The sequence below is a fragment of the Schistocerca serialis genome, chromosome 3 (assembly GCF_023864345.2).
Source record: "Schistocerca serialis cubense isolate TAMUIC-IGC-003099 chromosome 3, iqSchSeri2.2, whole genome shotgun sequence".
Taxonomy (NCBI): Eukaryota; Metazoa; Arthropoda; class Insecta; order Orthoptera; family Acrididae; genus Schistocerca; species Schistocerca serialis.
This window is the reverse complement of record NC_064640.1, coordinates 391871500-391886862: the sequence shown is the minus strand read 5'-3', so window position 1 is coordinate 391886862 and position 15363 is coordinate 391871500. Positions and strand designations below refer to the sequence as shown.

Genomic DNA, 15363 nt, shown 5'->3' with positions numbered 1-15363 from the left:
TTAAGTATGAAACTGTTCTACCAAAGTGCAAAGGGAAACATCATTATGTGACAGAAGTATTCAATTTCCTCTTCTGGTGATGGCACCCTCTACTATAAATTAATAGGTTACGTTTAAACATAAAAACTTTGTTAGTCATCCAAAGCTGCCACTTGATTCTTCTACTGCCATTTATTTTCTTGAAACTGCAGCTCTGTTCCAGTCTCATCAAAATCTACTCCAAATTTTTATTTCTCCGTTACAACCACATTATTTTTCTTCTCCATCTCTCAACAGTTGAAGTTATTTCTACAGCTAAAGAAACAAGAACTAAAGGTCACCAGTCTCCTCATCTTTTTCGACTTCACTCTTGTGCATCACATCTGCCAGCAAGGCAGCAAGTAAGCATTATTTCATATTTGCAGAAAAATTAAGTTCAATTCCTGTACTTTCTGATTTTTTAAAGGATGTCTCAAGAGCAGGATTTGAAATACCAACTATTTTAACGATACACCACAACTTTAAATTTCATTTGTCCTTCATTCTTGTGGTGTAGAAGCTGTTATTTTTGTATTGGTGCAATGGTCAACATAGTGCAAAACTCTAACCAATGTCCTGGGCCTAATGCTTCTTGCAAAGAGCTTACACCTTCAGACTTTTTTTGTATCACTTTCAGTGAGCACTGTATCATCACTCTTTTCCTTAGTAGTAGACCAAATTCACTAAAACAATAAGCTGCGCCTGCCCATTCAAATTTATGATACTAAACCTTTACTGTAAGACCTTTAAGGTAATATCCTTGCTGAAACAGACTTAACTATACTAACAATCACTAAATTAACAAAATTTAGCTTCAGTATTCGCAACAGCAGAAATTTACACTCTTTTCATAGATCAACATTCAGTCATGTATAGAAGCTAGAGCCACAACAAGAATTTATGTTCAAATAATGAAGGACAGGTGCTCCTTAAGAACAGTTTTTCAATGTATAACAACAGCACCACACTACTGAGATGATTTCTGTATTATTGATTTTTCTCTTTTTCTATTACTTTTGGATCATCCAATAATGAGAACTGAGAGCAAAGGACACTATTACAATGAGTGTACGTACTCTGGTAATCATATCCACATAGCTGGATGCTACACTGATGAATTGAAACACTGACCACTGCTCACCAAGCGATTGAATGCCAACAGGTTCCATTGTGCACACTTAATGCAGTAAGAAACGTATATAGAGCAGAGAGAGAGAGAGAGAGAGAGAGAGAGAGAGAGAGAGAGAGAGAGAGAGAGAGACGTGGAATCATTCGAGCAATGTTTCCACAGCAGATGCCCCATATGTATTCCCATGTTGACCCTACGACACCACCACTTAAAACTGCAATGGGCATGGAAACAAAGACTGGATTATGGATCAAAAGAAATGTGTTGTCTGATCAGATTAATAATGTTTCTTGTTGCATTGCAATCGTCAATATCTAGATAAATTTGATGTCCTCCCCTAAAGATGACGTCTTCCACCAGGATAACTGTCCATGTCACAAAGCCAGAAAAATCCTATAACGGTTTAAGGACACTACAGTCAACTCATGATGTCTTCGTCACCAAATCTATCTGCTCTGAACCCAATGGAACACATCTAGGACACTATTGAGCGTCAGTTCTGCATCCAAAAACCACTGGCCCATAATTTACAGGAAATGCACATACCCCTGAAAACTACCACGGTCTTATCGAATACATAGCATGCACAATCACTGCGTGTTCCAAAGATAGTCATTATTTTGGCTCATAACTGTATTTTATTGTACCAAGAATGAACATGATACACTATGTGATCAAATGTATCCGGACACCTGGCTGAAAATGACTTACAAGTATGTGGCGCCCTCCATCGGTAATGCTGGAATTCAATATTGTGTTCGCCCATCCTTAGCCTCAATGACTGCTTCCACTCTAGGCATATGTTCAATCAGGTGCTGGAAGTTTTCTTGGGGAATGGCAGCATGTTCTTCAGAGTGCTGCACTGAGGAGAGGTATTTATGTCGACCGGTAAGGCCTGGCACGAAGTCGCCATTCCAAAACATCCCCAAGGTGTTCTATAGGACTTAGGTCACAACTTTGTGCAGGCCAGTCCATTACAGGGATGTTATTGTGTAACCACTCCGCCACAGGCCATGCATTACGAACAGGTGCTCGGTCTTGTTGAAAGATGCCATTGCCATCCTCGCATTGCTCTTCAACAGTGGGAAGCAAGAAGGTGCTTAAAACATCAGTGTAGGCCTGTGCCGTGATAGTGCCACGCAAAACAACAAGGGGTGCAAAACCCCTCCATGAAAAACACAACCACACCGTAATACCACCGCCTCCGAATTTTACTGTTGGCACTACACACGTTGGCAGATGACGTTCACCGGGCATTCGCCATACCTACACCCTGCCATCCGATCGCCACATTGTGTACCATGATTCATCTCTCCACACAATGTTTTTCCACTGTTCAATCGGCGAATGTTTACACTCCTTACACCAAGTGAGGCATCATTTGGCATATATTGGCGTGATGTGTGGCTTATGAGCAGCCGCTCAACCATGAAATCCAAGTTTTCTCACTTCCCGCCTAATTGTCAAAATACTTGCAGTGGATCCTGATGCTGTTTGGAATTTCTGTATGATGGTCTGGATAGATGTCTATTACACATTACGACCCTCTTCAACTGTTGGCGGTCTGTGTCAGTCAACAGACGAGGTCAGCTTGTACGCTTTTGTGCTGTACGTGTCCCTTCACATTTCCACTGCATTATCACATTGGAAACAGTGGACCTAGGGATGTTTAGGAGTGTGGAAATCTCATGTACAGACATATGACGCAAGTGGCACCCAAGCACCTGACCAAGTTTGAAGTCCCTGAGTTCCATGGAGCACCACATTCTGCTCTCACGATGTCTAATGACTACGGAGGTCGCTGATATGGAGTACCTGGCAGTAGGTGTTAGCAAAATGCACCTAATATGAGAAATGTATGTTTTTGGAGGTATACAGATACTTCTGATTACACAGTGTATAACATCTGTAACATAGCTCCGAATGATTCTGCAATATGAGTAGTAGAGATATTTTTTCAATCATTTTTAACAGTAATACTATGAATACCTGGCTGAATTCCAGAATCTGTGATCTTCAAGTGACCACCACGAATCATTGCCTCATAGTTTGGCTTTATATTTGTCAGCTCCAAACCCAACAGGCCATATAATAAGTCATTTCCATCATCAGAAGATTCTTCACATGTGAAAAGTGAGCCTACATCTTTGGTCAATGCTCGTTGTATCTGAAAATAATCACAGGAAACAATATTTTAAAAACTATCCAGTAATTTTGATTCAGGACAATTCCTTCAAAAAGGCACAGCCTGCCACCTGTCGACTTCTCATCCTACACATTAAGCTGACATACAGCATAGCGCTGTAAAAGGATCCTTGAGCAAATAAATAACTAATACTAAGAATTTTGTGACAACAGAAATATACCATAAATATCTTAGTTTCAAAAGGTACAAACTGCAAAATAAGTGGTGCACAACAACGAAAAAGTAATGAACACACAGTAGTTTTTGATTAGTGGTCATAGTGGTATCATCACTAAAGATGGTACAGTAGGCTGAAATGCTGAACCTAATAGAGCAAAATTGTTACTCTGTGGAGAACACATTACTGTTCCTTCTTTTAATCATTGCACCAACAGCGAAATGTCAGATATTGAGGTAGGTAATCACAGAACAGAACTCCGTGAAAAAGCATCTATGAGCGTTGTTTCGTAAGTCTGGTAAAAAAAAAATCAAGAAAAAATGTTTGTTTCATAAACAACTCACCTTACTTCTCAACACAGATTCCTTTGAGGTATATACACGTGGTCCAACAATCCTGCAGCTTTTTCATCCCATCAAAAAAATAGGTTCTGAAAAATACTTGTTGACTGCAACTATCACTTCCTCGTTTGATGAAACTTCTTTCCAGCAAGCCAAAGTTCCAAGTTAGAGAACAGGAGCAAGTCCCTTGGAGCTAAGTCTGGTGAATAGCGTGGATGAGGAACAAATTCAAAGCCCAGTTCATGCACTTTCATCATTTTTATCACTGACGTGTGGGATGGTATGTTATCCTTGTCGAAGAACACCTTTTTGTGTGTCAACCTTGGTCTTTTCTGAGCCAATTCAAGTTTCAAATGATCCAACAATGAAGCACAATAGGGTCCAGTTATGGGTCTTCCTTTTCCAAATAATCTGGGTATTTTTCCTGGGGGGGGGGGGGGGGGGGGTGAAGTGGCCATCGGCTTACTAGCTAACAAAATGGTCTTTGCCTTCAATGGTGTACTTTCATCAGCCTTTGTCAACTGTTTTAACTGCCATTTTGACTATCGTGTGGAATGATGGATCCAGGTTTCATCAACAGTCACAAATCAGCACAAAAAGTCTTGTGGATTGTGATTAAGCATTACCAGACATTGTGTTGAAATGTTGTGCCAAGTGCACTCTTGGTTGACTGTGAGCAATCACAGCATCCAACTCACACACAGCTTCCTGTTAGTCAATTCCCCATGCAGGATACTATGCACTCACCAAGTTGAGATGCCTACAGTTTTAGCAATCTCAGGTATTTTTATTCGATGGTTTCGCAGTACCACAGCATGGATTTTGTCAATAGTTTCCTTTGTGGTGACTCAATTGGACGGCTGGAGTGTGCTTTATTTTCAGTGCTTATCGTACCACATTTAAATTCATTAACACAAAAGTAAATGGTCTTCAATGATGGAGAAGAGTCCCTGTGAACTTCATACAAATGTTTTGATTTGTGCAGCAGTACAACATTTCAAAAGAAAATGTTTAGTAACAGCATGAAACTGAATTTCTCCATTTTCAACTGCAGTCAACACACTGACCAATTCAGACGGCTCCACACCAGTAAAGGAAACAAAAGAAAAATTTGGAGTAGGAATTAAAATCCATGGAGAAAAAATAAAAACTGAGGTTCGCCGATGACACTGTAAATCTGTCAGAGACAGCAAAGGACCTGGAAGAGTAGCTGAATGGAATGGACAGTGTCTTGAAAGGAGCATATAAGATGAACATCAACAAAATCAAAACGAGGATAATGGAATGTAGTCGAATTGAGTCAGGTGATGCTGAGGGAATTAGATTAGGAAATGAGGCACTTAAAGTAGTAGATGAGTTTTGCTATTTGGGGAGCAAACTAACTAATGATGGTCGAAGTAGAGAGGATATAAAATGTGGACTGGCAAAGGCAAGGAAAGCATTTCTGAAGAAGAAGATTGAGTATAGATTTAAGTGTCAGGAAGTCGTTTCTGAAAGTATTTGTATGGAGTGTAGCCATGTATGGAAGTGAAACATGGATGATAAATAGTTTGGACAAGAACAGAGTAGAAGCTTTCGAAATGTGGTGCTACAGAAGAATGCTGAAGATTAGATGGGGAGATCATGTAACTAATGAGGTGGTACTAAATAGAACTGGGGAGAAGAGGAGTTTGTGGCACAGCTTGACTAGAAGAAGGGATCAGTTGGTAGGACACGTTCTGAAGCACCAAGGGATCACCAATTTAGTATTGGAGGGCAGTGTGGAGGGTAAAAATCATAGAGGGAGACCAAGAGATGAATATACTAAGCAGATTCAGAAGGATATAGGTTGCAGTAGGTACTGGGAGATGATGAAGCTTGCACAGTATAGAGTAGCATGGAGAGCTGCATAAAACCAGTCTCTGGACTGAAGACCACCACCACCACCACCACCACCACCACCACCACCACCACCACCACCACAACAACAACAAATATAACATATTCACTGCTAACCCTTCACTATTACTACACCATTACCGATGACCCACCCTGGATTCACACAGATAACAGTAAGTTTCTACAGCCAGATGAGTTGTCTGGCTTACGATTAGAGGTAATAAATTCAATACACAGACCTTCCTCATGAATCAGTTTATCTATTAGTGAAATGGTATCAAAATTCCCAGAATAGTTTCTGAGATCATCCCTCACATACAGGCAGAAAAATGCTGTGGGGACTTTAATTTATATGAGGATGTGTAGATGATCGCCATGCCCAACCGTTGTGTGTGTAGCGGCAATGGCAAGAGTCTTCAGTTATACTAGTGTACTCGTGTACACCCTCTCTCCTTTCTATGCTGGTAGAGTCCACTTGTACCTGAAAAGATTCAAGCGGCATGTTTACACACTTCTGAACGGGCAGCTGGAAGACTCGCAAGCCGAGGCTCCAAGCATATGGAGATGGTGAATTCAGAGATGATATCACAGGACCCATTGGCAAATTTATAAAGCTCATTTCTGATCTCTAATGCAGACAGCCACTATTTGGGTGTTGTAGGTCACTTTTGCTACCACGGGCTCTCCTTGGCCCTTTGTCTTTGATAATGGTCAGCAGTTTGTCTTGTGGAAGTTAGCAGATTTCTGCATATGCAATGAATGGTATTCAGCATCTCACTACTGCCCCGTTTCACCCAGCTTCCAATCTGAAGGTGGAGCGATTCACGCAAACATTTGAAACTCCAATGAAGAAGTTCATATCTGACTCATTCTGCGACTACTCACTGTCTAGTTTGCTTGCCACGTACCAGGTGATGCCAGTTAACAGGCGCAGACCAGTGTAGCATTCGCATGGGCACCAGCTGCAAGTACTTTTGGAATTGTTGCACCCAAAATCACATACCTCCCGACAGTCATAGCCCCCTCATTTTTGTCACAGGGCTGCCAATTGGACCTGGTGTACTGGTGGGCCACAAATGTCAGTATTTATTCGTGGTGGCTGTCTGTGAGGAACAGCTGACCCATCATTCGAATCCGACCAGCAGGGCCTCTGCCACTGCCCCAGCAACGAGGTCAGTCACAGGATTGGTCCTGTGGAAGGCCCCCATTTGTGGCAGTATGCACACCTGCTGCCACCCCTTCCATGCCTGTCACCGTCCTATCTTCAACTGCAGACTGGGGCATGAGAAGAGATTGCACCCTTGACTGTCAATTTGGAGCCCATGGACCTAGCGTCCCACAGATCCCCTCCTCTCATTTGCCAGTGGTCGAGTCCCTGATCTCACGAATGGCAGTGGACTAACCCCAGCCTTGACAATCTTCCACCCTTCCAGTGGAGCTAGCTGCATTGGCGTTGCCTCCTTTGGTGGTCCATCTGTAGTTGAGGGATGTGTTGCCCTAGCCAGTTTTACAACAGCAGTTGCAGCAAAAGCCATGTCATTTCCAGCCCTATGTGGGCTTTTCATGGAAGAGGGATTTAGTATCCCCGCCACAGGACATTGAGATGGATGCAGATGAGCTGGCATGGTTATCGAAGTGAAACAGTACAGAACCCTGTCCCAGGGTGTGCATGTGAAGTGCAGCATGTAATTCTGTCAATGAAGGAAAATTAGGGGACAAAATTCATGTAGCTGCAGATTTCTGTACAGTGGTATATGGGAGTGCCATGAACAACATATTAAATATCCTGAGTGTTAGTGTAGAGGGCATATGAAGGTCACTTCTTTTTGTTTTTCTTGACTAACTCTAAAGCCAGAGCTTCTAGCAACAAATGTTTCCCAGTATAAAACTAATTCACATTAAATTTCCTACAATAAATGCCTTATTCATTTTTTTTCTAGTTTCCACATTACAGGTGATAGAAAAATTCCAAATTATTGAAAATAGTATTTACTGGAATAAAATTAATGCTTAGTGTTAATGAAGTGGGTTAAGAACAAATATTAAATGTGCATACCACATCTAAGGGGGTAGAACTGTATTAAGGAATAAATTGTGTTCTTGGGAGTGTATTGCAGTGAATGCAGGATGGGGGGAGTGGAGAAATTGAAGGGGGGTGGGGGGGAGGGGGGAGTAGATGCATGAGGGAAGGCCAGTTGCCAGAACATGGTCATACATTTCCCCCCTCCTAGGGTCTGCAAACTGAAGAGTGAGCAGGTGAGTCCCCAATCTTGCTATTTCTCAATGTCAAAAGAACAGCTACAGGGTGTTTCAGGTAGCTATAACAATGCTTCCACAGCTTGCCTTATCAATTACTGCCAACACAGTGCATGGAGATGTCCTTGGAGAATTTCTTTTCCAGGACGTTTGTTATAACACTACATGTAATGCGACATTTGGTACTAATAATACTAACGTAAGAAATGCATATGGACAGAATTTATACAAGTAACAGCACAATGTTCTACACTGTTAGAGTGAAACTTTATTCTCCGTAACTGTGTACAGCAACTGTGAGGTTACTTCCCCTACCATGAGAACTGCTTCCTTTTCTGTATATCTCACCAGTATTTCCTGCCCAATTATCTTATGTGAGTAGACAAAATAGATTCATGAGCTCATGTTTATACAGGGTGTTACAAAAAGGTACGGCCAAACTTTCAGGAAACATTCCTCACACACAAATAAAGGGAAGATGTTATGTGGACATGTGTCCGGAAACGCTTAATTTCCGTGTTAGAGCTCATTTTAGTTTCGTCAGTATGTACTGTACTTCCTCGATTCACCGCCAGTTGGCCCAATTGAAGGAAGGTAATGTTGACTTCGGTGCTTGTGTTGACATGCGACTCATTGCTCTACAGTACTAGCATCAAGCACATCAGTACGTAGCATCAACAGGTTAGTGTTCATCACGAACATGTTTTCGCAGTCAGTGCACTGTTTACAAATGCGGAGTTGGCAGATGCCCATTTGATGTATGGATTAGCACGGGGCAATAGCTGTGGCGCGGTACGTTTGTACGGCGTCTTAGGGAGCACGGAACATTCCAGCCTATGACTCGCGACTGGGGAAGACTTAGAACGACGGGGACACCTGCAATGGACGAGGCAATTCTTCGTGCAGTTGACGATAACCCTAATGTCAGCGTCAGAGAAGTTGCTGCTGTACAAGGTAACGTTGACCACGTCACTGTATGGAGAGTGCTACGGGAGAACCAGTCGTTTCCGTAGCATGTACCGCATGTGCAGGCACTATCAGCAGCTGATTGGCCTCCACGGGTACACTTCTGCGAATGGTTCATCCAACAATGTGTCAATCCTCATTTCAGTGCAAATGTTCTCTTTACGGATGAGGCTTCATTCCAACGTGATCAAATTGTAAATTTTCACAATCAACATGTGTGGGCTGATGAGAAGCCGCACGCAATTGTGCAATCACGTCATCAACACAGATTTTCTGTGAACGTTTGGGCAGGCATTGTTGGTGATGTCTTGATTGGGTCCCATGTTCTTCCACCTACACTCAATGGAGCACGTCATCATGATTTCATACGGGATACTCTACCTGTGCTGCTAGAACATGTGCCTTTACAAGTACGACACAACACGTGGTTCGTGCACGATGGAGCTCCTGCACATTTCAGTCGAAGTGTTCGTACACTTCTCAACAACAGTTTCAGTGACCAACGGATTGGTAGAGGCGGACCAATTCCATGGCCTTCACGCTCTCCTGACCTCAACCCTCTTGACTTTAAATTATGGGGGCATTTGAAAGCTCTTGTCTACGCAACCCCGGTACCAAATGTAGAGACTCTTCGTGCTCATATTGTGGACGGCTGTAATACAATACGCCATTCTCCAGGGCTGCATCAGGGATTCCATGCGATGGAGGGTGGATGCATGCATCCTCGCTAACGGAGGACATTTTGAACATTTCCTGTAACAAAGTGTTTGAAGTCACGCTGGTACGTTCTGTTGCTGTGTGTTTCCATTCCATGATTAATGTGATTTGAAGAGAAGTAATAAAATGAGCTCTAACATGGAAAGTAAGCGTTTCTGGACACATGTCCACATAACATATTTTCTTTCTTTGAGTGTGAGGAATGTTTCCTGAAAGTTTGGCTGTACCTTTTTGTAACACCCTGTACAGTAGAATTATTTTCTTTAGTGAATGAGTATTTATTTGCAGTTGTGTGAGCTTTAATGTGAAATATGTTCCTGTAATCAATGGCTGAGAAGTGTTTAATATGTAACTGTGAGGTTGACAGTGACCTGTGCAGTGTTGGTGAGGAAGGGATTGGATTGATAAACGTGGCACCTTACTGCTGTCTCTCATTGACAGCATATTGAAAGCCACGTCATTGTGTTAAAGTCAATTGGTGGTGTGTCAATGAATGATTAGAAAGTTACTACACTTCTCTGTGTTATTGATAGACTGTACAAATCTTTTTCCATTAAGGAATTACTGGCACTTAGAGAGTGGACTACAATGAGTGGAGCCACTTACCACACATCCACAGTGAATATAGCTGATGCAATGGGGCTCATCATGTTTAAGTCTAGAACAGTAATGTGCTGTAATCCCTTGCTTGACTTTATGTTGAAATACCTTCAATTTCAGAACACCAATGTGACCTACTTCTATTGCAAAGGGAGACAATTTAAGCCTTTGTGCCTCATCAGGTGTTGGGAGAGCATAGTCTGGGGTGATTCATGTGATACCCCTCCCTCATCCTGTGATAGTGGAGACAATGAAATTGTCAAACACAAGTTGACAGTGTGTTACACTTGGGAGACAAGCTCTGAAGTGTGGTAGACAGTTGACAGCTCCAGCTCTTGAGTGTTGTTTTTTTTTTTACATAACACCTCACTTAACACCTGCAAATAAATAATCACTCAATAAACTAAAAATAACTCCACTACACAAATATGAGCTCAGTGAAGCCATTTTCTCCCCTCATGTAAGATAATTTCTCCTCTGACAATATCGAACAGTGTGCAGATATTTGCATAATTTCTGTTCATGTCTGTCTTGTGTTACTGTCACTAGTAACTCATATCAACAATCCCTGTAGTATTAATGCACATTGTGAAAATTAAACATCCCCGGGCATGTCTGCATACCGCATCCCCAGTGATTCATAAGGCACACTGTGGATGGTCAGTATAACTTTGTAAAACACACTGTAGTTGCTTCTTGTGATGTAGTGGGACAGGTAGAGGGGGAATCACCTGACTTATCTTCAGTTTGCAGACCTATGAAGGAATTAAGTGCATATGGTTTTAGCAGCAAAAATCGAATAATGTGCCAATCAATGGACCTCCTCTTCATGCACAATCTAATGAATTTGCTTGTCTGTTGGGAAATCCAAACTTCAATTGTTCTACACCTTGGGTACAATGTCTCTCAGCTCACCACGATATTATCGCTGGGAAAATCTGTGGCAAAGCTGTCGCTATCTCTGATGGTCTAACAAATGAGTTGCTATCAAATAAGTGGCCTGTTTGGTGTGATGGTTACAAGCCAGATGATATATGCCATGCAGATGAAACTGACTTGTTTTACAACATGACACCAGTTAAGACACTGAAATTTAAAGGTGAACAGCGTTTGATTGGGAAAATGTCTAAGACAAGAATAACAGCTACGGCTGCTGCAAATATGACAGGATCAAGTACAGAAAAGTTTTTGGTGTTTAGAAAATCGAGAAAGTCTGTTTTAAAAACATTCACTCCTTAAATGTAGTTTATGACGTATGACTTTTGAAAAAAGTGGTTGCGTAACTGGGACCCTCAGCTGATATCAAAAGAAATGGACAATTATTCTCCTCATCAATAACTTCCCTGTTCATCCAGCAATAGACAATCTGCAGTGCATAAAGCTAATGTTTTTACCGTCAAACGTCACTTAAGTTCTACAACCAATGGACCAAGGAGTTATAAAATCTCTGAAAATGCAATATAGAAAACTTCACGTGATGAACATGTTAACAAAACATAGAATAAGGTGAGGAAAAAGTATTCAATGTTCCTTACACAATTTTAATTATGTTGGAAACGTGGGAAAATGTCACTCAAAAGACAACTGCCAATTTCTTAAACATGCTGGATTCACAGATCTTTTTCACAATCGCAAGGTGAGGGATAATGAGGATGACATTCCTCTGGTAGAATTAGTGCAAGAACTTCTTCCATATTTGTCAACTTGTGAAATAAACGACTTCGCACAGGTTGACACAAATCTTACTGTATACGCCTCAGCAAGTGAAGAACGAATTTTAACTAACCTCCAAAGCCAACACATGGTTGACAGACATGAAAATGAAAAAGAGCAGTTTGTTGTGCCATCACTTAAAGTTCTCAGCTCAGTGAAGGTTTACAAAAATTTCTGATTTTCAAAGAAGAGTTTAATACAAATGACAATAATAAGGATTTAAAATGAACAAAGATTACTGATTATCTTACATGTGGCAGTATACTGTGGTATTCGTTACTGTAATGCATTTTAAAGTGAAAGTAAATGGTTAAAAAATTAAACAGTCTCTGCTGTGACTTTAAGAAGTCGAAAATTGAATTTCAATATGCGTTATTTTTTCAAAGTAGAGAAATGGAGTAATTATTGATGTTTTGTGGTTGTGTATTTTGGATCTTTTCAACGTCTTAGGTATAGCACATCGCATTTCCCAACATTTTAAAGTGAAACATGGAGAAAGTTTAGGCCTCTGTGTAATACTGTTTTATTTTATTTTTTATTTTTGCTATCGTTTCTTAATTTTTGTAATACAGAAACTGGAAGTTGTGTCGCCATGACTATTGATGATGTCAATAATGATATTAATTTAGGCATAAGAGCTGATTGTTACAAATCCACATCATCATCATCATCATCATCATCATCATCATCATCATCATCATCTTGGTACCTTTAACTTGCTTGGCTGACTGTTTATAGGCCATTGTTCTGATAACCTGGTGTTCCAATTACCCCAGTTTCCCCCCCCCCCCCCCCCCTCCCCATTATGCTCTTGTACAGTATCATATTATTTTAAAGGTTCAAATAACTAACAGACTGTTCTTTTTAGGTGCTGGTAACATCCCATGTGTTAAAACAATGAGACACTACTGTGCCTTCAATACAACAGCAAAGGAAAACTGAGGTAATGGAACAATTAGCAGGGATAGATGTTATAGTAGCAGACGAGACCACTGACAGAAGAGGCCGTTGTGTTTTTGCTGTTTTGTTGAGAACTACTGAAGCTTGGAATGAGCAGAAACTTTTTGTGGCAAGTGCGAAAGTTCTCGATGCAGCGAACTTGACACAATGTGCTTGTGTTATTTTGAGGGCTCTTCAAACATATAATATACAGTATGATAATGTTAAGGCAGTAGCGAGTGACAGTGCTAGGTATATGAACAATAATAGGTGATAATTTAATCCATGTTCAATGCTGGGCACATAAAATTAATCTAATTGCTAACATTTATTCCAAGGAACTTAGTAAGTTAAATACTACAATCAGTTATTTAAAGAGTGCTGTTTTAAACACCAGAAAGAGGAAACATTTATATTTGCAGTTTCTTAAAGAAAAAAAAATAGAAATCCAAAGGTTTTTCCTCTTCCAGTTTTAACACGATGGAACTCTTGGCTCTCCACAGCCATCTACGTAGCAGAATATTTTGCGGTAATGATTGAATTCTTCCGCAGTGATGATATGCGAGAGCTGTCGAATGTAGGCATTGAGTATATTATTTATTTCACTGTCAGATAATGATGTAACTAGGATTCTTTCAGAGGCCATGTTTGTTAAAGGACATGCTGGAGACTACATGAGCATGGCTGTCTTCTTAGAGACTACAAAGCATCCAATTTCATATGAACTTTATTCCAAGTTGAAGCATCTTGAAGTAAGCTTCAGTATTGTGGCAAAAGGAATATTTGGCAATGAAACCAGTGAGATTTTAAAAATGATAAAGAGGGAAGTTTTTCAGGCAGAAATTAAGGAAGGATTGAAGCAAACTGGACTGCACCTCCAGTTTTCAAAGCCTTGGATTCTTGTTTTGATCCAAGGACAATAATTCTCAATCCTATTAATTGCGAAATGGCCAGGATCTTGCAATCTGTAGCTGGGATGACTGTTCTTAGTACTGCTGGTGTTCTGAAGGGGTATCAATCTCTCCAGAATTTTGTTCAAAACCACATGTCAATTCAGTCGGGACATGTTGACATAGTGAAATGTCTGCAGGCAACTGCAGTCGACAATCAGCAATTTGCAGCTGCAGCATTGAAAGCTGTTTGGTTCCCTCTGTGTTCCAATGTTGACAGCGAGAGGCTGTTTTCAAACTATAACGAAGTACTGACAGATAGGTGGCACAATGTTGTCATTTGAAAAAAAAAAAAAAAGTCTACAGAGTGATGACTTAGTACTACTGTAGACCTAACTTACTTAGCTTGTTTCCTTATTCTTCTTAAAAAAAAAAAAAAGAGCAGCATATTCTCAATTTTTCAAGTGTTTACTACTTTTAATTCTCTGGTGTAAGGATGAACTATGGTTCTTTTGTTTGAGGATGGATTTCTGTTTTATCTGTTTTTGCCACATTTGTCCAGTTCTTGGTAAAACCAGCTGAAAATGCAGTTCATAAATGAGCCTTACTACCTGTTGTATACATTTGTAAAAAAAAAACCTATGTTAAAGGAAGTATTTTTGTATTAAAAGACTGTGTTACTGATAGTAAATAGAATTTAAAACTCAAAACTTGTACTGAAACATATTATAAACTTTGTTTCCAAGCAACATGTGAGTGAACATTAAGAAAATTGAATTTTGTCTTATTTTTAACCCAAGTGAAATACCTTTCGTAAATGTTTATAAATATTTTGACGATATTCATACAGGAAAAATCTCTTGGGGATGTAGCCAAGACATTTTATTTATTAATGATAACACTGCAGAGGCAAAGATTTTTCTTTATATTAAGATATTTTCTTCGAAGTTTCATTATTGCTATTCCGTAATAAAAATTGTCTACTGTCACTTTCATTTTTACCTTTGGTATTTGTTTTTAAATAATTGTGTCAAAATTCTTTTGCTAAAATAATTTTTCTCTACACTTGTCTCATGTCTGGCCCACCCTATCTTAGGAACAGTTCCATTTTCAACATAGCATGGAAAAATTGTTAAATATGACAAAAATAGATAAAGCTTGCCAGAAAATAACACCAATTTTTTCTTGTCCCTAACTATTGTACAATACAGCACTGATAAATTTTCTCAGGCTAGTGAAAATCAGTCATGGTCCAATTTTCAACATCTTGCAAGACTTTTGAACATGAAAAAAGGCTGCCATTTGCTGCTTTTGCTCCACAACAATGCCCCAGTTCATTCAGCACAAGAAACAGTCACATGCACTGCTTCTTTCAATTATCAAATTTTCCATCTGAGGAAAGTGGAAGAAATCACTTGAGGGTCTTTGTAAACAGTTTACTGAAAGTGATTGTCATGCCTACCCCTAACACACATACATTACACTGTTGCAATGCTGACTTACCTTTTTTTAGGGCACAAAATGGCTGAGGTCATACATGCCTAAATCATAAC

General features: G+C 40.1%; 1 protein-coding gene across 2 annotated transcripts in view; it reads right to left on the bottom strand.

Moving 5' to 3' along the window:
• The window catches only part of LOC126470240 (set1/Ash2 histone methyltransferase complex subunit ASH2-like), a 206817-nt gene that overhangs the window by 95316 nt on the left and 96138 nt on the right, over positions 1 to 15363 (bottom strand). For both annotated transcript variants that reach the window (XM_050097943.1, XM_050097942.1), the window contains one exon: positions 3137 to 3314. In XM_050097943.1, coding sequence (XP_049953900.1) covers positions 3137 to 3314 — 178 coding nt within the window. The remainder of the gene's footprint in view (positions 1 to 3136; positions 3315 to 15363) is intronic.